Source organism: Xenopus tropicalis, chromosome 4, assembly GCF_000004195.4.
Source record: "Xenopus tropicalis strain Nigerian chromosome 4, UCB_Xtro_10.0, whole genome shotgun sequence".
NCBI classification, from domain to species: domain Eukaryota; kingdom Metazoa; phylum Chordata; class Amphibia; order Anura; family Pipidae; genus Xenopus; species Xenopus tropicalis.
Window position 1 is genome coordinate 127,742,136 of NC_030680.2, and position 23,060 is coordinate 127,765,195.

A 23,060-nucleotide genomic window follows, 5' to 3' on the forward strand; every position below is an offset into this window, starting at 1 on the left:
AGGTTTGATTCCTGCTTGGGCACAATTAATTTGTACGTTCTCCTCATCCTTGCATATAAATAATCCTTATTGGAGGCAAAACAATTCTTTTGGGTTTATTTAATGTTTAAATGATTTTTTTTAGTAGACTTAAGGTAAGGTATGGAGATTTAAATTATGGAAGGATACCTTATCCAGAAAACCCCAGGTCCGAGCATTCTATACCTGTACTCCCTTACTTTCATATAAAAATGCATTCAGGTTAATTGACTCCTGATAAAACTGTCCATGCTATGTGTGAATGTGATTTGCTTGTTTGGCAAGGTTTGTGATCCATTATCCAGTTGCGAATTATGGGAAGCCCATAAATAGAGTCAATTTTAAGCAAATAATTCTATATTAAAAATAATTTTTCTCTGTAATAATAAAACAGTACCTTGTACTTAATGGTAAATAAGCTGCAATAAGGTGCAATAAGCTCAATATTGGTGGCCAAACAATCCTATTGGGTTTATTTAATGTTTAAATGATTTTTAGAAGATTTTAGGAATGGTGAACTATATAACAGAAAGATCCGTTATCCAGAAAACCCCAGGTCCCAACCATTCTAGATAATAAATCCTATATCTGTACTATGTAACGTTTTATCAGGAGCAAATTTGTCCAGTTTAGCCACCTACAAACTGGGCCAAATAGGACTGATTTGATTGTTGACCTGGGAGCCAATGATAAGATGGCACTGCAGGCCGTCAGCTGATGCAACCTTCTTCTGTTGGGATTTACAGGGCTGCCCGATTTTCAGCCAGATATCGATCAGGCAGGCATTCAGAAAGCCCCTCTGAACCTGGAGGGGCTTATTTGCATGCTTCTATAGGCCTGTGTATGGCCAGTTTTCGACTGTAATTTAGGCAGCACGGTGGCTCAGTGGGTTGCACTTCTGCTTTGCAGCGCTGGGGTCCTGTGTTTAATCTTGGGTGCTATCTGCAAGGAGTTTGTATGTTCTCCCAGTGTCTGTGTAGGTTTCCTCCCAAAAATGTGAAAGCAGGATAATTGGCTTCTGTCTAAAATTGAGTATAGTATGTGTGTAAATGTGATAGTAACCTAGATTGTAAGCTCCTCTGGGGCAGGGAATGATTAATAATCTCTGCTGCTGCTGAAATGTGTCAGTGCTATATAAATAACAGGAAATAAATACACTCTGATGGGGACCTGTGCTGTTATAATTGAAGTATAATAACAACAGAGATCCAGCTTGACACCAAAAGATCCAGGAAGTCATGTAAATGCTGATCCTAGTACCCAGGTAATAATTTGCTTGTCAGAATAAAAACTATTGCAAGGAGCAAAAAAAGAAAAAATGAAGGCCAAATTAAAAGTTGCTTAGATAACTTGCATCTGCATCTCAGTAAATGTTACCAGCATCATCTTCTTTTGCCTAGGGGAATGCCTTTTTTCCTGTTTTTGTCCTTGAATGTTTGCAAATTGGATTTTGTATGGCCCCATATATATTACAATGGCGGATGGCTGTATCTGGCAGTAAATAGTTAACCACATACTGCCCTCTTGCCCAGCTGCTGAGTGATGGGGACATGGTCTGGATGATGCCCCGTAGCACAGGCGACAGTGTTACTCGCTGATAATACCCTATTGATTTAGCTTGATGTCCTCGTTTACATTGATAAAGGAGGCACGGAGGAGAACAGGTCTGTGTTCAGCGTTTAATGAGACTGGAACAGCTTTTCCTAAATGGGGACGTCTGTGTTTGTCTGGCCCTTTTATCCCTCGCTCAGGCCATACAAACATAGCTGTGTCCTGCAGCTGTCATTGTCCCACACGCTCAAGGCCTTCAGCACTTACACGTATGTATTGTATGGAGCAAGTATGTGCAATTGGCAGCTGTAACTGGACTACCTACATTAAACATTCCGGCTGCTGCAGCACTACATCTCCCAGATAACAACTAGACACAAAGCAAAAGCTTATTGAAGTAGTAGTTCTACAGAAGTTGAAGAGAGTGGAACTTTGCCTAGTCGTTAACATTCAATATACAGGGGCGCTGTATTTTTGAATTTTGGCTCTTCTAGTGCAGAGAGTGCAATAGCAATGTGGCCCCACCCTCCTTGCCTTCCTCTGGCGCGAAAAAGCTAAGCACGGGGGGAGTGAGGGGGCGGCATCAACTTGGTGGTCTCGGGCGACTAGGACCCCTGAGATGGCGCTGACAGTATAGATATATATATATATGGCCAAAGCAATATGAAAGGGGATGCTAGGCTTTACCATGTAGTGCCAGTCTTGCGCCCTGACCTGGGCAATTGCTTAGCAAGAATTCATGGTTAAATGTAATCCTCATCAATATATATTTGTGCTTCACATTTATCAAGCATATAAGGGGGGCATTTACTAAAGTGTGAATTTACTCCTTTCTAACTTGGTGTATTTTTACAGTACATCTCATATTTATAAAAATTATATGACACCTTTTGAAGAGAATGTTGTGAATTTTCTTCTGTTGTAAATTCTTTCTGAAAATTTGCCAGTATATTTTTGCCATAGAGTTGTAGCGGGGAAAATTCTTTAGAGAATTCTCAGGAAAATTTTCTCCAGCTAATTAATATCCTTCTTAAGGACTGGAGCCCAAAACTGCACTGCATACTCAAGGTGAGGCCTTACCAGGGACCTATAAAGGAGCAAAATTATGTTTTCATCCTTTAAGTCAATGCCCTCTTTTATATAAGACAGCACTTTATTTGCTTTAGTAGCCACAGAATGACACTGCCTAGAATTAGACAACTTGTTATCTTCTCCATTAAGGATCCCGCCAACACACTACTATTTAGTGTTATTTATACCAAAGAACATAACTTTGCACTTCTCATCATGGAACTTAATTTTCCAGTTTGCTGCCCAGTTTTCCAATGTTGTCAAATCTCTCTGCAAAGCGGCAGCATCCTGCATGGAGCTTATAGTTTTGCACAATTTAGTGTCATCAGCAAAAACATAAACAGTACTGTCTGTGCCCACCTCCAGGTCATTAATAAACAAGTTAAAAAGCAAAGGACCAAGGACTGACCCCTGCTGTACTCCACTAACCACACTGGCCCAATTAGAAAATGTTCCATTTACCACCACTCTTTGTACTCTATCCTTCAGCCAATTCTCTATCCAATTACAAATATGATCTAGGGGAATCTTCATTTTTAGGTGAAACTACTCCAAATTTTCACTTTAACTCTTTAGTTAATATGCCCCATACACTGAGCAAAACATGATCTGCAGTGCAGGGGTGATATTGGATCAATGACAATGTTTCGATATTGTATCGATGACAGCAGGCAATATAGCAGTCACAGCAATTCACTTTCATTAGGTTAGAGTAGTCAGGTTAGGGTCAAATGGAAAATGAAGGAGTTAACATATTCTGTGGTGCCACAAATGGACGTGTAGCAAATGCTGGTTTAAATCAAGGAGTAAATGATACTCATGGGTCCTGTACAGTTACAGGATAACTCAACCACTACGTTTTAAACCATTTGGCAATACATATAGACAACAACAAGATATCCTCTCCACTCACCCATTATTAATATATATAGGGCATTAAGACATTCTGTGCATTAAGCTACCAAGACATGTCCTCCCCTTTAAGCAAAACGGGGATTGTTTGTCCATATATTGCAATATACATTCAAGCTGGCCAACTGCGTCACACTCATCCCTTCTGGCCAGTCCTACACTCACTTATGCAATTCATTAAGAATTCTACTATTTCAATATACATTTCGCAAAGGGACTAAGTTTTACCTGCAACATACTTGCTTTCAAGGTTTCATATGGTTGCCCTTTTACTGGCCCCACTGGGATCACCTGGCTGTAACTGGGAAGGGAGGGAGCTACAACATGGAGCTGGCCACTGCTCCTGTATAAACTATAGCAAAAAAGGGAAAGTTGTGCTCAACCACAAAATTTTAATCCATTAGGTGGGGGTGCAATGAGGTTGTGACCACAAAATACATGTAGACAACCACAAGAGATCCTCTGCACTCACTCATTATCAATATATATAGGACATTCTGTGCATTAAGCTTCTATATACATATTTTTGGAGACAGGAGAATTGCAAACATAAGAAAGATTAAAAGGTAGGGGAGCGATATAAGAGAGAAATTTTCAGAATAGAAAAAGTGGACATAAGGAAAAATGTGACCCTTCCCCCCCAAAAAAATCAAGGCTCAATTGTATTTACAGTTCATATTCCCCATTCAGCAAATGTGTCACACTTTCTAGTGTGTGTGCGTGTGTGTAGAAAAAGACATGCATATACAGTATATGTTGTACTGCTGCTGGTACTTGCTCTTGCATGCAGAATTACTCAGGCACTTTGTGTTTCTCTCCGAGATTACAGATGTCCTGAGGCACATGGAAATAATGTTATTTGCTGAAGGTCGCAAAAATCAAACCCAGGCTTCAGGGGGCCTCTTATCTTTCCTACAGCTGCTATCAGTGGTTACTAAACCTATAAAAAGAAATATCTTCTATTTATTTCCACTCTTACCTTGACACTGAACTGAAGAAAGGAAGATTTAACCAGATATTTTTACATGCTGCAAGACATGTTTAGCCCTTGCAGTGAATGCTGAAATAGAGCAGACTTGTTTTTAGGGGGGTCCCTATATGGATGACTAGCAGGGGCTCTCACATATAGAGGACAGCTAGTAAGGCAAGGTGATGGTAAAGGTTGCCCAACATGTGCTAAAGGGTGTCCTAACATCCCACACTGCTACATACATGACATACCCTATGCCATATCAAGGACAAAGTCATCTCTATTAACATTAGAGCAGCACATCTCCAGGGCAGTAGCCATCTCAAATTCATTGGCCACATTGCTTATTTATTAACCTATAGTAAGTGCTCTTTCTTTATTAACCTATAGTAAGTGCATTTTCTTACTTTTTCTGTATTTTTTTTTAGCTTCTCCTTTGCTGCTGCCCATTTGTCTTGCACCTCACCCCCCATGTTTATCTCCAACAGGATGCAGTTTTGGGCCAAAAGGTTGGAACAGGAGTTTGACAGAGTCATGCGAATTTTCGGTGGAAGCCAACAGCTGCGAGGGGTGAGTTTTTTGAAAAGGAGCAGTTGTGCTCTTCATTTTGAGTACTTTGTTTTGTAAAGGTCCTTTTTTTGTTTTCTTATTTGTACACAAGTTACTGTTTATTTGCCATCTTGGAGGTACCATCCTTGAGATCATGTAACTTGATACCAATAGTGTTTGGCCAAATATCTGTTGGGGAGGCCTGTCGGAGGGCTTTTAAGCCAGCTAAAATCTGGCTGTGTATGGCCACCTTCAGACTCAAATCAGCACTGTAGATACTGAATAGATTGGAGCGAGTTGCATTCTCCTCCTCCAGCTTATTCAGCTGCTGCATATCGCAAAACAGACGGAGTGCCTTTGGCCTGCCAAGCCTGAGCAATTTATTGTTTTACATATCCCTTAAAACTAAAGAAAGTGATTGCAGCCAGCATATATGTTTAGAACAAATTGCACTTCAAAGTTCTGGAGCACTTTGGAAGTATGGATACATTAATGGGCAAAATTCCCAACTTACATGTAACTTGGGCACTTGCTATGGCAGGCGGGGTATGTGCCCAAAGTACACATAGCTAGTGAAATCACTCCATTTAATCTCCTTTTCCTCAGTTACATGCAGCTCCCACCTCTCCGTGTCCACCAAAAACACATGTGGCTTCTTTTGGTGAATTTGCATAACGAGGCCGCCTCTCATGAATAATGTATTAGTACCATGCCTGCGGTGGGCTCCTCTGGATAATGTCACACTGTCACTGATACATTGTTGATTATTTTAATTAACATCTTAATGTTGCACTGGAATCCTGCCCTGAATATCTAACCAAATGATGATGACGCCATGGAATTATGCTCTGAACATTCCCATGTATTACCAATTCCTTTACCTTGGGTGCCAAGATATTATAGAACTACAAATTCCGCATTGCTTCAGCCCATAATAATATCTTAAAATGCTGGAAGCCGCACTGTAGCAACATCTGGGGACCCAGGATTAAAGGGGAACTCCACCGAAACACAACTTAAGCTTTGAAAAGTAAACATCAGTTAGAAAATATGCAACCTTTTCATGATTTTTAATGTAATATAGTCGACTATCCTCAGCTTGCTTTCAGCCTGCACCTTCCAAATCCCACAATTCCCTGCACACATGATATCAATAAGGAAAGAACAATCACAGTGCAATGCATTGTGGGTTATGTAGTTCCTGCATGGTGTCTGTAAGCTTTGGAGAAATTGTTACAATTTGGCTAATGTTTTTGTCCCTTCCAAGATCTCAAATAATGCAGAAAGAGAGTTGTTTTGCAGCTGGATTTCAGCATATAAAAATGGTATATATTCATTATTTTTGAACGAACAGATTACAGTGATAGGTTTATTAGGGGTTATTGTATTGTGTGGCCTTTTTTTTAACAAATTTTGGTTTGGAAGCAGGAGTTGCCCTTTAATGTTAATGTTGTCTGGGATACAGGAGTACAAAGCACAAATCTGACAACATAGCTGTTCAGATATAGAAGTTCATTTGGACTTCCATAGAAGTCTAAATAGGGTTCAAACGATACCCTGAAACTCTTGTTCGATGGGCAATTTAGGGTGTAGTTGTATAGAGCAACATAAGAAGTTTAGTCAGGGATTATGGTTGGGTGCCAGTGTTTCTCTGCCCATGCTTGCTACAACTGCCAGTGAAAGTATGGGCCATGCAGAAGATCCTGGAAGGTTAGTTGTTGCACTGGAGCAGTGGTTGCTTTGGCTCCTGGGTCCATTGTGCATCAGTTGGTGTCAACCTACAACAACCGGAACACCCAGTAGTCCTTGGCTGTCTGTGGATGCTTACAGAACTTTAAAGGGAATCATTTGGGTCTGTATATTAAGACTTTTTCTTGCTAAAGGGTTTCAGTAACCTACCCAATTTGTCATGCTCCAATCCAGCCCAAACCCCCATGAATGTATTATGTTGAATAAAGACTTCATACATGGAGCAGATATTCCAGGAAAGGAGTAATAATGATCATTCATTATAAAATGCAAGAGTGGCTCTACCAGCTGGAGCGAATCAGAGAAGAGCGTTCAGGAGCAGAAGGTGGCAATACATGTTGTGTATAATATGCCTGCGCGGTGTACGCAATGGCTCCATTAGCAGTGGCAGTTTTGAGGGGTTTTTATTTAAACCTGACAGATGTGTAATGATGTTGCGTGTCTGGCGCAGCTGCTGACCTTTCTTGCTGCGACGCTAGGACGTATGTACTGATCCCGCTCACAGCTCACAAACTTGCAATGTTCTGTGCCCTAATAACATGCAGATGAGATGCTAATGTGCCTATAATAACTTATGCAGAGCGGGTTCTGACAAATGAAGCTGGTGCGGCCTGTCCCCCCAGGTGGTGATTAATGTGCGCCATGCGCCAGCAGCGGCTTTCTCAGCAATCTGCGCCCAGCGTTGGGCTGCAAGCTTCACCGGGACAGCGGCGGATCTTGATTGGATTTCATATCCCTGGAGGTCCCTCTTCTGGGTGACAGAGGGTGGGGGGGGCCCTGGACTAAGCCACGATTAATACTAAATCACTCGTTCTGCAGCCCAGCTTCCTGCAAAATAGTGTCCTTAGGGGAGAGCACTCTGCTGTGACAGGCTGATGACCAGCAGATTCAGAAAAGACTTATAATTTGATGGTGGAATATGAATCTGCTCTTTTCTGCTTTTTTTTTTTTGATACAGTACCTGAATTTTTTATTTTTACATTTCTGGCATATTCAACTACTTTACAGCAATGATAGTTTTCATCACCCGATAACTAGAGCTATTTGTCTAAAGGGGACTCAAAGCAGGGCCAACTGCACTGGAAAAGCTGAGTAACAAGCCAGATGCACAGCTCTTGGTCACACAGGGTGCACAGCAGCACCTACAGTAGCAGCGGAGATTATAACATAGCAGCACCTATAGTGGCAATGTGGACAGTGCCTATAGTGAAGTGGGAATTATATTACACATCTATAGTAGTGATAGACATAACAGAACAACAGTATCTTTAGTGGCAGTGGTTTGATTAGAACAGCAATGCCTAAAGTGGCAGCACCTATAATGGCCATTGGGATAGCAGCACAGCAGAATGTATAGTGGCAGTGGAAATGATAAAACGGCAACATCCATAATAATATTGGGAATAATTGCAATGCCTATAGTGGCAGTGGGAATAATGGTAGAGCAGCCCCTATAATAGCTCAGCATTGCCTATCGATGCAGTTGGTATAACAGAACCACAGCACCTATAGTGGCAATGGCAAGAATACTTATAATGACAATATTTGCACAACACCTATGGCTAATGCTAGATAGGAATGATGGGGCTAATGCCAGGCTAAGAATCAGCCCCTACACTGGCACCAGCCTTTTTCTTTGTCTGCAATCCACCTGAAATCCTCTCCATGTGCCTGCACATGTGCCGCAGTGGCTCTGGGTGCAGGAACAGAGAAAGGCTGATGCTAGCTTAGGGGCTGAGAATTAGTTCTGTATGGCAGTAGCCTAAAATGGCAAGGGGGATAACAGCAGCACAGCAGGGCTTATAATATTGACACAGCAGTGCCTATAGTGGCCATGGAGATAATAGCACAGCAGCATCCGCAGAAGCAGTGGGAATAATAAAGCAGCATATAGCAGAGCAGCAAACAAAAGGTGTAGTAGGCTCAATAAAGGGCTGGTAATGCCCAGAAAATCACCTGTTGGATTTCAGAGTCGTGTTGGATTTATTTGTCTTTCTAATATTTACCCTCAGCAGAAGGGTTGAGTGACCACCTGACGCTCCAAACTATGTCTGGGGACTCTGTGTTGCACCTGTTCAGAGCCATTAAATCAAAACTTATAAGTGTTTTATACTTATTGGCTAACCTGTAATCTTTAGTTAATTGTGAAATACAAATTCCAGCACCTACTGACAGACAAAGGCCATCATGTGTTGTTCCAAGATGATGTGGAAGGACCATAGTTTAATCTGTCATTCTAACAATGGAACTCCACTGTCTTTCTTGCTCTGGTCCCCTCCACAGTAAGGACAACTTTGCCAACAACCACAGGTTGCGAAAGGATACTGGGAACTGTAGTACAGCAGTCCTAAACTGAAAATCACTGCTCATCCACAACTCTACAGTCTTATCGTAAATATTCCATCCCATATAATTTACTGGTGTGTTTGTTGCACGATCCCTAAATACACATTTGGAATGGATAAAAATGGCTTGTGGAAGAGCAGGTAGCAATTTGTGAGCTGCACAACTGATGTTTTCATTTTTACGTGGCTAGTTATTTGTGAGATTTGTTGAGTAGCTTTTGCTTTTACGGAACACAATATATATTTGGCCCCTGCAGATACAGTCAGGTGTTTTTCCGTAATGGCATCCACCTTGGAATAGAACGATTAGCGCTCGCATTACCCGAAGTCTTGGCCGTGGCACTGCTATTTAGGACAGCTGCAATAAGCATCAGAATAATATAGGTTGCAGGGCTAAGATACATTCTAATGTGTGGCGTGTGGGGAATGCCAAGTTATTCCAGATCAGTTTAGGCTTTCATTGGTCATTGTCAGGCCCAGTCTGAGCTGCTCTTAGTTCTGGGTGGGGGGGGGGGATACCAAGCAGACAAGATATGTATAGAATTCAGATGAATTACACAAGCGCATATTCACTCATACTTCTGTTAAATCTGTGCATTTGTGAAAAGTGTACCCTCCATGCTGTGCTCAAATCTCTGCACCCCCGCCTAAGGGGAAGGTTGCATGTTGAGATTTGTTCTTGCTTGGTCTCATTGACTTTTCTAGGTAAGTCTTTTGCTTTCCATGTGTGCTTTTCTGCAAGGCATTACTGTATATACAGTATAGTAATTGGTCACAGATTCCATAGGTCTCCTTAGTTATATGCGAATGTTCTAGGTCAAGAGTAGACTGCCTTAAATGGATATGATATTATATAAATAATATTCTAAGACAATTTGCAGTTGGTCTTATTTTTTTTTTCTTTTTTAGTTGTTTAGCTTTTTGTCCAGTAACTCACCAGTTTGGAATTTGATTGCTAAGGTCTTATTTACTCTAGCAACCAGGCAGTGATTTGAATGAGAGACAGGAATATGAATAGGAGAGGGCCTGCATAAAGGTAACAAAAAGTAACAATAACAAAAAAGAAAAGTTGTAGCCTCACAGGGCAATAGTTTTTGGCTGCCAGGGCTAGTGACCCCCATTTGAAAGTTAAAAAGAGGCAGAAGAGGAAAACTAATAATTAAAAAAACTATATATATAAAAAAAAAATAATGTAAACCAATTGCAAAGTTGCTAGGAATAGGGCAACCTACTAAAAGTTAACTGGACCATAACTTCCAGCAGTTCAATTGATGGGTAATAAATAGAGATGTAGCGAACTGTTCGCCGGCGAACTAATTCGCGCGAACATCGGGTGTTCGCAAGTCCGCAAATTCGCGAACTTTCTGTGATGTTCGCAATTTGGGTTCGCCGGCACCGAAAAAATCGCAAAACTTACGATAACGGTACGAATGCTCCGAAAAAGTCGCAAAACTTACGATAACGGTACGAATGCTCCGAAAAAGTCGCAAAACTTACGATAACGTTACGAAAGCTCCGAAAAAGTCGCAAAACTTACGATAACGTTACGAAAGCTCCGAAAAGTCGCAAAACTTACGATAACGGTACGAATGCTCCGAAAAAGTCGCAAAACTTACGATAACGGTACGAATGCTCCGAAAAAGTCGCAAAACTTACGATAACAGTACGAAAGCTCCGAAAAAGTCGCAAAACTTACGATAACTTTACGAAAGCGCCGGAAAATACGAAAAAGTCGCAAAATTACCGATCATTTCGAAAAACAGCGTGTGTCAATTTTTCAGAGAAATTTTTGCTTGATCCCCCCCCCTTAAACAACTTTAAAATCACTTTTCTGGGCAGAAATGGGTTTTCTAGGTTTTAAAGTTCGCCTTCCCATTGAAGTCTATGGGGTTCGCAAAGTTCGCGAATATTCGCAATTTTCGGCGGAATCCCTAGTAATTAATGGAAGGTGTAGCTCTGTAGTATCTTTTGTACTGAAGTGTGTTTCTCCCTGGAACATGTCTGCACTCATGCAGAAGGTTTGACGGCCATGGCATATCAGATATCACTGTTTTATCAGTATCTTATCAATGGGTTACTGTGCTATTATACTGCTGCATACTGTACTTTATTGCTACATTGGCAGGGCTGCTTTAAGGTACCAGCGGGTCCATAGATTTCATTGGTGGGTCCCCACAACTGCTTCAATAAATGTCCTATAGGACTACTCTTAAGTAGGAGTACAAGTCTGACACAGACATGAGGCCCAGGCACGCCATCATGTACCAACATTGTGGGAAAATATACCGTAAGGTATAGGACCCATTATCCAGAATGCTCGGGACCAAGGGTATTCCGGATAAGGGGTCTTTCCATAATTTGGATCTCCATACCTTAAGTTTACTAAAAAATTAATAAAACATTAATTAAACCCAATAGGATTGTTTTGCATCCAATAAGGATTATTTATATCTTAGTTGGGATCAATTACAAGGTTCTGTTTTATTTCTACATAAAAAAAGGAAATCAGTTTTAAAATTCTGAATTATTTGCTTATAATGGAGTCTATGGGAGATGGGCTTTCCGTAATTCGGAGCTTTCTGGATAACGGGTTTCCGGATAAGGGGTCCAATACCTGTACCAGCTTTAGTAATGTTACTTTGAGCTCTTAAAATGATTAAAATGAAGGGTCTGCCATTTTCTTTACTTTATAACTTTTAACTTCAGTCAGATGAAAGCCTGATTGTGGCCCCCAGTCTTGGTGGGCCCTGGGCAATTGCCTCTTTTTCCCATTTATTAAAACAGTCCTGTTGGCAACAAGTGGAAAGTTGTTCTGCAAGTCACAAAGTGACCTTTAATCTATAGTATCAGTGACGCATTGTGTAGAAACATACAATATGTACAGTAGGAGGGTGCCTACATCTGCACCTTTTGCAAATGGGAACTTATAGCGCCAATGCCATGTTGTCTCTGCGTTTTTCTTGGTTCTTCAGAATTTGCAGTTAGTACCATTCTTTCTCCTGCCATATTTTACTCAGCTCTTGCCTCCCGTATTCCCAGCTTGCCGTGGTTCTAGCGTCTCCTGCTTTTTTCCATTGCCAATCCTGGGTGCACTGCCAATCTCCCAGCTATGTCCTTTATCCAGTGGTTGTGGGCTGTGCCTGCTCCTCCTCGGCATTGTATTCTACTGTCATGTTGCTGGTCTGTGACTGTGTAATCTGTCCAGGCCTTGGCAGATTTGTTCTGACTCTGCGGCTCCTCGCGGACATGCCATTAATCAGACTAGCTGCAAGCTGTGATTGGCTGATAAGGTTCACTTATTGGACAGATTGAGGTGCTCGCTGAGATAACTGTTCGTCCCTGGGCTGCATATCTATCAGCATCTCATTGAGCGCCTTCCAGGCTTAATAGGGTTAAATACATCATGGCCATTATTGTGATTTAATGCGCTCATGCTGGTTATGAATGGGAAAAAAGCATATCATCTTTATACAGGCATATGTGCTGCATATCAGTCACCTCCACGGTTATATAGTGCCAAGCGCCGGGAGATATTACCCTCCAGTTTAGCAGCTAATTTCCTCATCTTCTACAGTCGCTAGTGTTTCCGACAGGAGCGAATGAAATAAATGGGGCTTGTTTATTAAGGGGCATGAATGCGTCTTCACTCCTATTTAGCTCGGATTTGTTGTCTTTTTAAATTTGATACCTATTTGCTATTTACAGCTAGTTTGGCTTAGCCATGAAATATAGTGTTCCGTGGGATGCAGAAAGAAAATTATCCTCTGCACTGGGGGTTCTACCTTTAACTAGGTCATGGATAACCAGCAGCCCTCCAGGTTTACTTGAACCACAACTCCCAGCATTCTACCTGCATCATTCAGCTGTTATTCAGCAACATCTGGAGGTCTGCTGCTAGCTGCCAATTACTGCCTAACTACAGGGTGCCTCTTCTATAAATCTGCAAACTGCGTTTCTTAACATAATCTCATTCCCCAACCCAGCACGGTGCATTTAGCATGTGACTTGGGCCACTTGCTCTTAGGCCACTTACATTGGGCCAATTGGTTTCATCATGCAGTGGTACTTTGTGGTGCCTACTTAGACTTGCTTATGCATGCATGTTGTAAAAGCAATGCAGAAATATAACAAACAGTTATGCCTTTGTAATAGGTAGGCAAGAGTAAAGGTGGCTATACACATTAATATCCACTCGTTTGGCGAGGTCACCAAACAAGTGGATCTTCTCCCAGTGTACCCACCTAAGGGTGGGCTAATTTGATTGTTTGACCCTAGAGCCAATCTGCAGCTTATATCTACCCCTGTATGGCCACCTTAAAAGTAACACACAACAACCAGTCTGATTTGCTTTCAAATAGGTGACCGGTAAATGGTACTTGCTGATTGGTTGCTGTAGGTTATTTGGCCAGGCACAAACTTTAGAACTTCTATTAAATTAACCCCCATCGCCTTTAGTTGATGTTGTGCTTTCAGTTTTTTACTTGAGTTATTGGGAATTTATAATCACCTAATTGCAAGTGCACTGTGTCACTGGGTGTCACTGACACCCATTTTTTTAATGTACATTTAAAGCCTTCCCTGATTGTGTTGGCCAGTAACACCCAGTACTCTTAAGAAGCTGCCTAATGGAATAAATACAAAATCGGCCCTGGCATTTAAAGGACACAGAGGCCCAAACCACCCCCCACCAGCCCAATAAATAGTGAGTGTCTATGGCATCTTACAGCAGCCCCTCTGGCATTTGCCCAGAACCCACAGATGGCCAGTCTGGGCCTGCTAGTGTTGGCCCCCTGTCTTTTCTCCCCACTCGATCTTTTCTGCACCCTGGCATCTGTGGGAAAGATGATAAGATGATTATTAGCCCTGTACCCTGTTGGTAAATGATCCTCGCCGTGTGATGTTCTGCATCTTGGAAACTATTGTACAAGGTGATGGCATTTCATCAGTAACATTAGGTAGCTAACAATGTGGCAACATCCAGAATATTAATGCTCTGGCTGCTCTATGTGTGGTAAAGGATTTAATGAGCTTTGCTAGGAAGTGAATTCAGAGACGTGTGATGGATGGATCCAGCGCTGAATTGGAATTCACTATTTAGTGTGGCTAGAGTGGAGGAACACAGCAGTAATAGGGATGAATAGAGAGCATTGCTCTGATTTAGGGTAATGACATTGGAGACGCTCCATCTGGTGTAGATATGGATGAAAAACCAAGAATTTTAACCTTTAAATGGTATGTGTGGGAATGTAGTGGGGTTAAAGGAGAAGGAAAGGTTAATAAAGAGTTAATCTCAAGCTGCAGGCATACCTTCAGTTCTCTCAATAGTGCCCTTAAGTCTCCCAATATTTCTCCCGTTCAGATGATCAGAAGCCAGACAGGAAGAAAAAACACTGAGCTGTGTAAAGAAAGTTCCCACAATGCCTCACTCCTGCACAGACACCCAGACCAAGTGTACATGCTCAGTTAGTTAGACTATGAGTCAGCTTCCTGCTGATTGGCTCAGATCCACATTCCAGGGGGGGGGAGTGAGTTCTTAGCATTCCTGAGGGAGGGGGGAGCAGGAGAGGGGAGAGAGGAGAGAGCTGCATGTCTCTGGCAGAGGAAAACAGACACAACTAATCTTTTGACAGGGAACTCAGTGCGGCATTTCTGTGAGTGCTTATGGCTGTATTTACATAGACCTTTCTGATAAAGCTTACTTAGTTTTTACCTTTCTTTCTCCTTTAAAGGATTAGTGAAGCCAAATCATGAAAATGGATGTTTTGAAATTACATACCTGTTATTTCTGGTCAGTCAATGAAATAATGTTTTCAATGCAGCAGAAATCCTGATTTTACAAGTGAATGCAGTTCTAAGCTGCTTCTCTATGGCAGGCATTTTATCTGTTTCATATGTAAAGACATGCCCACTGAGTCTCTTGTGTATTATTTTTATTGGAGCCTTAGCTACTACACATTCATTTGGAAGGAAAATCCAGCAGAGAGGAAGTTTGTGTGTTTTTGAATAAAATGATCACGCTATCTAGAAATTATGCTAAATTGTGTTGCACCCCCTCATTTTGCAGTTGAATTGTGCTTAATACAAAGGAGTAGATATGCTGGAATAGTTCTATGCTGTGGCTTTCTACTGCCTATGAGGAAGCCATAGGGATTCTCTCTAGTAATGAGGGCTGGCCTGATACCTCAGGCAATCACAGGTTTACCCTTGGGTCAGTCGGGTCGGGGCTAAAACCTGCATATCTACATAGGTGTTGGGTTGGGTGTTGGCCGCTATGGATCAGCTGCTGTGCACCGCTCGTGCCCACAACCCACAAACAACCTGAACCCTATGTAGAGATCTCCCTGTTCCTCTATCAATCCTGGAATAGTGCCCCCCCAACATCATCTCTCATGTCACCCTAGAAGCTGGAGTGGATGTGGGTAGTTAAGTCCCCTCCCAACCTTGGCATGGGCTGGTTTGAGAAGAGGCTGGTTAAGGTGGGATAAGGCTGGAAAATTCTGACCTGTACATCAGAAGTTGTCTCTTCTCTATGAGTTCTATTTGTAGCCCTCTTTATCTAGCTACATCCTCTTTGACATTAGTCCACCCCATCTTTTGGCTATTTGTTATAAGTGTAACCAATAAAAGGGGGCTATATAGGGTGCAATAAAGAAATATAATGACCAACAAGCCTGATAGTGGCATTTTAGGTAACACTACAGCTCTCTATAACAAAAGCTAAATCATTTTACCTCTTGATTGTTACATTTTATAGCTACAAAGCAAACAAAAATATATAATGGCCCTTTAACAGGAGAAGACAGAAGAAGAAATGGGCGAGAGGGTAACCATCTGCTTGAGGAAGATGAATGGTCTCAGTGATTGAATAGGAATATGTGTAGTGCAGGGTAATTAATGGGATGGTAAGGAACAAGTGTATGATCTGTGCTATCCAGGGGCTGGAACCTTAAAAGGAACAGTGCTGGTTGAACTCAGTGCTATTTGTGGACGTTGGAGTTTGGAGCAGTTTTAGTGAGGAAATAGATTGGTGCTTCCAAAATTAACTATTATGCTGTGTGGGGGGAAATGAAACCTCCCTGATTTCAAGCAGATTGTAGTTGGCATTCTGACTAGCAATGAAGGCAAACCATGCGTTTGGGTGATGCATATGCCACCCTTCCCGCTCTCTCTCAGCTCACGTGACTTGCAGGTGGGCAGCTAAATTTATCTGACACTTTCTAATCTGTGACACGTAAATAGCAGCTCTCCGATTAGTGCGAAGCGTGCAAATTCCAGGCGACCACTTAAGTGCTGGAGCCGGGGTTGTTAAAAAGAAGGGAGCATCATATTCATCTGGTTAATGTTTCAAAATGACTGGCTTCCTTGCAACTAAATATGTTGTACTGTAGGGTAATAGCAAGAACGACTGGGAGGGATTTGAAATATGTGACTATATATTGGTAAAGTAGAATCTATTATCCAGAATGCTTGGGATCTGGGGTTTTCTGGATAAAATGTATTTCTGTAACTTGGATCTACATACCTTAAGCCTGCTTATGCAGGTATGGGACCTGTTATCCAAAATGCTCGGGACCTAGAGTTTTCCAAATAAGGGATCTTTGCGTAATTTGGATCTCCATAACTTAACTGTTAAAACTATAAATATTAAATATTAAATAAACCCAATAGGATTGTTTTGCCTCCAATAAGGGGTAATTATATCTTAGTTGGGATCAAGTACAGGTACTGTTTTATTATTACAGAGAAAAGGGAATCATTTAACCATTAAATAAACCCAATAGGGCTGTTCTGTCCCCAATAAGGGGTAATTGTATCTTAGTTGGGATCAAGTACAAGGTATTGTTTTACAATTACAAAATTAGAATTATTTGCTTATAACGGAGTCTATGGGAGATGGCATTTTCGTAATTTGGAACTTTCTGGACAGTGGGTTTCCAGATAAGGGATCCATACATGTAATGGACTCTATGGGAGATGACCTACCTGTAATTTAAAGCTTTCTGAATAACAGGGTTCCCATTCCTGTTTGTGTTCATGTGCATGTATGTATACATATCTGTGTGTATATATATATATATAAGTGTGGAGATCCAAATTACAGAAAGATCCCTTATCCATAAAACCTCAGGTTCCAGGCATTCTAGGTAATAGGTTCCATACCAGTGTTATGTTATTTGGGGGTAATCCCAAAGGTAAGGTAGAGTAAAGTAAAAATGGGAATAGGAAATATTAATGGTAAAAAAATATACATATTTATAAACATATTTATAGACGCCTCCCCTGTGCACTTTGGAGTTAAATTGTTATTTTTCAGATTTAGGGAGGAATTCACAAAAGCAGAATTAAATTGGAGCAAAAATGGCCATTTACGTTAGGAAATTGTTGAACACCACACTCACACACCTCAGAACGCCAATTAGTTTTTTATGCTGACCAACCTACAGCAAAATACTTTATTTTTTTTCTTTTTTCTGCTTTCCACCTGCGTTCGGCACTTATGTGCGCCTGTGTGAGCCCCATACGGATGAATAGGATGCGTTTCTTCCTGCACACCCTGTGGTGTAACGCAGGAGAACGCCACTGCAGGGGAGCGCAGGAAAAGATGCTTGTGAGTACAAGCTCTTATAAATTAGTCTATTATCCAGTGTATATCTGTCTTGTGCTGGAAAGTTACTTATTGACTCCACAAGGATGAGAAATGCATTAATTGATTAACATGCCCAAACTCATGGGGCGCGTAACGAGGTATATATTGGTCACAGGCTCGTCTAATGTTACTTTAATTAATCTATTTCAGTTTTATGTCACAAGTGTTGTCACTGTATCCCCGTCTCGCTGCACCACTGGTTTTCAGCTACGTAAACATACTTGCGGGTTTAGCAGGTTGGCTCAGTTCCTTTATGGGTGTGGGATATATTATCTGTAATGCTTGGGACATGGGGTTTTCTGAATAAGAGGTTTAATAATTTGATCGCCATACCAAACAACATGGATTCGTGTAGCCTAATTACCATCAGGTACAAGGTACAGGTATGAGATCTGTTATCCTAAATCCTGTTATCCAAGAAGCTTCAAATTATAGATGGCCATCTCCCATAGACTTCATTTTAATCATATAATTCAGATTTTTAAATTATTTTCTAAATTATGGAAAGACCCCTTATCCAGAAAGCCCCGGGTCCCTAGCATTCTAGGTAACAGATCTCATACCTCTACTGTTTTATTATTACAGAGAAAAGATAATCGGTCACAAATAAGAATAGTCTGCTTTTCCGTTTTTTAGAACTTTCTGGATAATAGATCCCATACTTTCATTAGGTTTTAGCAGGTTGATGTGGTTCATTTATGGCACCCACCTTGCAGGTGCAAATGAATCTTACAGGTTTGGATTTTTTGGGCAATATGCACTGAAACAATGATTTTTTTTTCTACTGTGACAACTGACACATAAATGGCAGGCGTCCCAGAGCTGTGTTTTGCTGGTGGTCCTTATGGATTAAGTTGTACTCCCTTTGTCAGTTACAGTGTATTCAATGTGCTGACGATGGTGGACGAGTTTAACCCTTTGCCTGCCAACAACATAAAACCTACATCAGTGACACTAAAGCCTCAGAAGGTCAGGAGATGCAGATGCTACGATTCTAAGCAACTTCCAGTATACATTCATTAAAGGTTTATGGTAGTTTTAAAGTTATTTGTAAATATAATTGCAACCACGAACAGTGCCTGTTCCCTTTCTGTTCTCAGGGTCTGGGTCTTGAAACAATGTAGCAGAAGTCACTTCTCCTCTTGGCCATCAGCTTTAATCAGCTGGCTTGCAACATAGTGTCAGGAGTCAGAACCAGAAGCACAGAGAATGTAAAGCGTCTGACATTTATTGGTTTTATTAGCAAATTACATTTACAGATTAACTTTCAAATCATTGAGAATGTTTCAGCCATGTATATTGGACATTTTCTCAGGACTGTTTGCTTAGGACTGGGGGTTAATTAGCAATTAATGTAAATGTTTGTACATGTATATCCAGCCACTAGCTCTAATTGGACAACCGCAGTAACATGTTATTTTATTGATGCAATCCAGTGCAACATAGGAAAAATATGGGCTCTTTTCTATAGTTATCCACACAGGGTACTTGGACCAGGTGCTTCCATCACTAAGGACATCCCTAAATATGTATGTGTGGCTAAGTATGAGTTAATTCAGATGTTTGTTGCAAACTACACTGGTTTCTATGCAGCCATGGAGTTGCATGTGAATAATTATTAATTAGTGTTCACTTTTAAAAGTGTCCGATGCAGCCCCATCTCTCTCTATGGAAAGCTGATTAGAAAATGGAATGGAAATGGGGCAAAAGTAAAGCTAGGCTTACATGGTAAGATATGCTTAATTGGGCTAGCAGATCCTTTACCTACTATGGTCACCAGCTGCCTAAATTAGAACAATCTGATTATGTGGCCCCTGGGCTAATGATTGGATCATAATGGACTGCATCTATGTATGGTGCTCGTCCAAATGGATTCTTAATCCTGCCTGATCAATATCTGATTTTCAGCCAGCTATTGATTAGGAAGGACTTCTCATGGGCCTCATACATGGTCCAATATGCAGCCAAATTACTCTGGAAGGCCCAAGTTGGCAGGTTTTATTGGCCCCTGCTTGGCCAGCTTAAAGGGGACTTTCACCATAAAAAAATCCAAATTTTGTTTCACCATAAAAAATACAAATTTTGTTTTCTATTGTGTTTGTCAAGCTAAATAAACTTTACTTACACTATATACATTATTAAATCTTGTTTTCTTCAGTCCTTGAATTCACAATTTTTCACGTTTTGTGGGCACTGTTATTAAGGCAAGCGTTTATTACCCAAAATCTTGTTTATGTGCCAGAATGGGGGTCCGATGCCCATGCACTTGCCTACACAATTAGATGGTGAGGAAGGAGGGGGAAAAAGGAGGGCAGTGGCATCTAGGAAATGCCGAATGGAAATGCCACTTAGCCTAAGGCATAGAGGCGGGGCAGGCAATATATACTTGACAGCTGGGATTTTTAAATGCCTTTATAATGGGTATGGATGTATTAATAAAAAAAGGAATTTGGGTTTCATGTTTAATTGGAAAAGGACTTTTATTTTACTGCTTTTTATGTCTGGCTGACAGGTCCCCTTTAGAACTGGAGCAAAGAAGAAATGTAGAGTGGCAAGAACATCGGCACATTCTTATTTTTTTTCCAATAAAGTGTCAAAAACACTGTTACTCAAGCTTCTTATGTTAAAAAAAATAAACATTTTAGGCATCTGAAACTTCAGTCAAGATTTATATTGTTTGGTAATGAATAATTTTCTGGTGTAAATGACCGTTTCACTCCTCTTGATCCCCAATATTGGGACAACTCCACTCCTGCCAATTCACCCCAATGACTTTTGTAGACCAAGAGAAAGCTGCAAAGCTGGGAGACGGGTAAGTCTTTCCCTGACTGCGGATGCCAGGAGAGGAGCGAGTCCCCCCGCACACAGTTATTCTATACATGTCGAGCGCACGCTTCTCCTGTCTCTCGGGGAGAGGAGGTGGGCGGCTGCTGACAGAGACATGAATGTGCAGATTTTACACGTTATTCCAAGGTGTTACTATACGGAGAGCAGCACGTGGTAGGGACCTGCCAGTGGGGAGGAGGAGGAGGGAGGCCTAGGCAGGTAATTATAGACAGTATGTTTCAGGTTAAAATCCCATGCAATTAACCCTTCCTGGCCTTGCTTATGGCACATGTTCCGCTGTTGTTCTATGAATACCCTGTATGACATTGTCTCACAAAAACCATGCATAAGGTGGGCAAAGGGTAATTAGCCACAACTGGCAGTGCGTGCCTTGCGATTTTCTTAGCATTTGGGGGTGGAAGAACAGGTAAATGCTGTCTTTTCACACAGTTTCAAGTGGTGCACAAAATTATTGCAATCCAAAGGACAAAAAATTAGGGACTATATACACTATTTTCAGATTTGGCCGAATCCTTAATAAAAGGTTTGGCCGAATACCCGATAACCGAATCTGAATTCTAATATGCATATGTAAATTAGATACAGAAGGGTTGAAAAATTTTCAGCTTCCGTGTTTATGTGACAAAAAGTCACATGATTCAGATTGTCCAGGAGCGTGGATTCAGCTGAATCCTGCTGAAATAGGCCAAATCTTGCCCAAATCCCAAACCAAATTCTGGATTTGGTGCATCCCTACAAAGAATAGAAATAGCAAAAAAGTTCTTTTACTTAGAATCAAATAATTCAGATTTTTTTTTTTTAATGAAGAAACAGTACCTTGTATTTGATCCCAACTAAGATATAATTACCCCTTATTGGGGGCAGAACAGCCCTATTGGGTTTATTTAATGGTTAAATGATTCCCTTTTCTCTGTAATAATAAAACAGTACCTGTACTTGATCCCAACTAAGATATAATTACCCCTTATTGGGGGCAGAACAGCCCTATTGGGTTTATTTAATGGTTAAATGATTCCCTTTTTCTCTGTAATAATAAAACAGTACCTGTACTTGATCCCAACTAAGATATAATTAATCCTTATTGGATGGAAAACAATCCTATTGGATTTTTTTTTAATTATTTTTTGTAGACTTCAGGTATGGCGATCCAAATGACCTTGGGTCCTTAGCATTCTTGATAATGGGTCCTATACATGTATATCATTGTTGCCCAGCGCTGTTGTGGTTATTGTACCTTATTAGATGAAAACTAAACTGGTTTCCTTAAAATGTATTTTTCTAATTTGATTATAGGTCATTCAGAAACCTATACATGTTGCATTTACTGGTATAAGTTGGAGTTGCCATATTGCACCTTCTACTGAAATATTATCTGTGTGCTGCAGCGAAACAGTGATCTCTGTGCTTTTTCATTATTAACGTGGAATAGAAAGCTTTTTAGGCGTCTGTCTAACATGGGCCTAGTGTCTTTGTTTTAGTAGCCTTGGTACATGCTATGGACCTATGGAGGTCTGACTGATTGTTTTTTCTGTTTGTACCTGCAGCCTGATCCTTTCCTGCACCCATATTTTTGTATGGTTTTACTGGCAGCACATGCACTGCCTGCTAGTCTGCTAAAGGGGTAGTTAACTTGTTGTGTTATAGAATGGCCTGTTCTAAGCAATTTTTCTGTTGGTCTTTTAGTTGTTATAGTTTTTTTTTATTATTTGCTTTCCTTGTCTGTCTCCTTCCAGCTTTTAAATGGGGGCTGTTGGTCCTGGCAGCCAGAAGACTATTGTTCTGTGAGGATACCATTTTATTTCTATTATTATTTTCAATTTTTTTCCTATTCATCTTCCAGTCATTCAAGACACAGCCTGGTTGCTAAGGTAAAGTAGATAGAAGCAACCAGATAGCTGCTGACATTCCAAACTGGAGATCAATAATACAGTGTAAAACATTGCATGGACCATAGCCAAGGGCCAGCTTGCTTCTGACCTGCAACCCGCAGTCCCAAACAGATCTCCTAGTAACTTACCCCATACTCTAATTCTCATCTGTTGAGAACTATAATGGATTTGTTTGTATTGAAAGTGTTTAACCTTGCAACTCTCCCTGTTTATTCCCAAGAAGAGGTGGTAAGCCTTTGTGGATTAAGGCAGATTTATGGAATACGGCTGTCCAGATGGGGGCTTGAGAAAGTCAGAGGTGGCCCATTAAGGTTTATAGAATAAGAACCTATAGTACAAGTACAGTAAGCACCAGTCCATGTCAAACATGGCAGATGCTGGTCAGCAGTTTTGTGTATGAATCAGCAAGACATTGATGGGGATGCAAGATAGGCATGCTAATTGACTGTGTAATGCCATGCCTGGCCCTAGGGATACATTGAGCTTTTTGTCTCTATGGAGGATGCAAAATT

At 41.0% G+C, this 23,060-nt stretch overlaps 1 protein-coding gene across 2 annotated transcripts in view; it reads left to right on the forward strand.

Annotated features, from left to right (window-relative positions):
• Positions 1–23,060, forward strand: part of cacna2d2 (calcium voltage-gated channel auxiliary subunit alpha2delta 2) — a 163,212-nt gene that overhangs the window by 18,902 nt on the left and 121,250 nt on the right. For both annotated transcript variants that reach the window (XM_012961655.3, XM_002935632.5), the window contains exon 2: positions 5,011–5,092. In XM_012961655.3, coding sequence (XP_012817109.1) covers positions 5,011–5,092 — 82 coding nt within the window. The remainder of the gene's footprint in view (positions 1–5,010; positions 5,093–23,060) is intronic.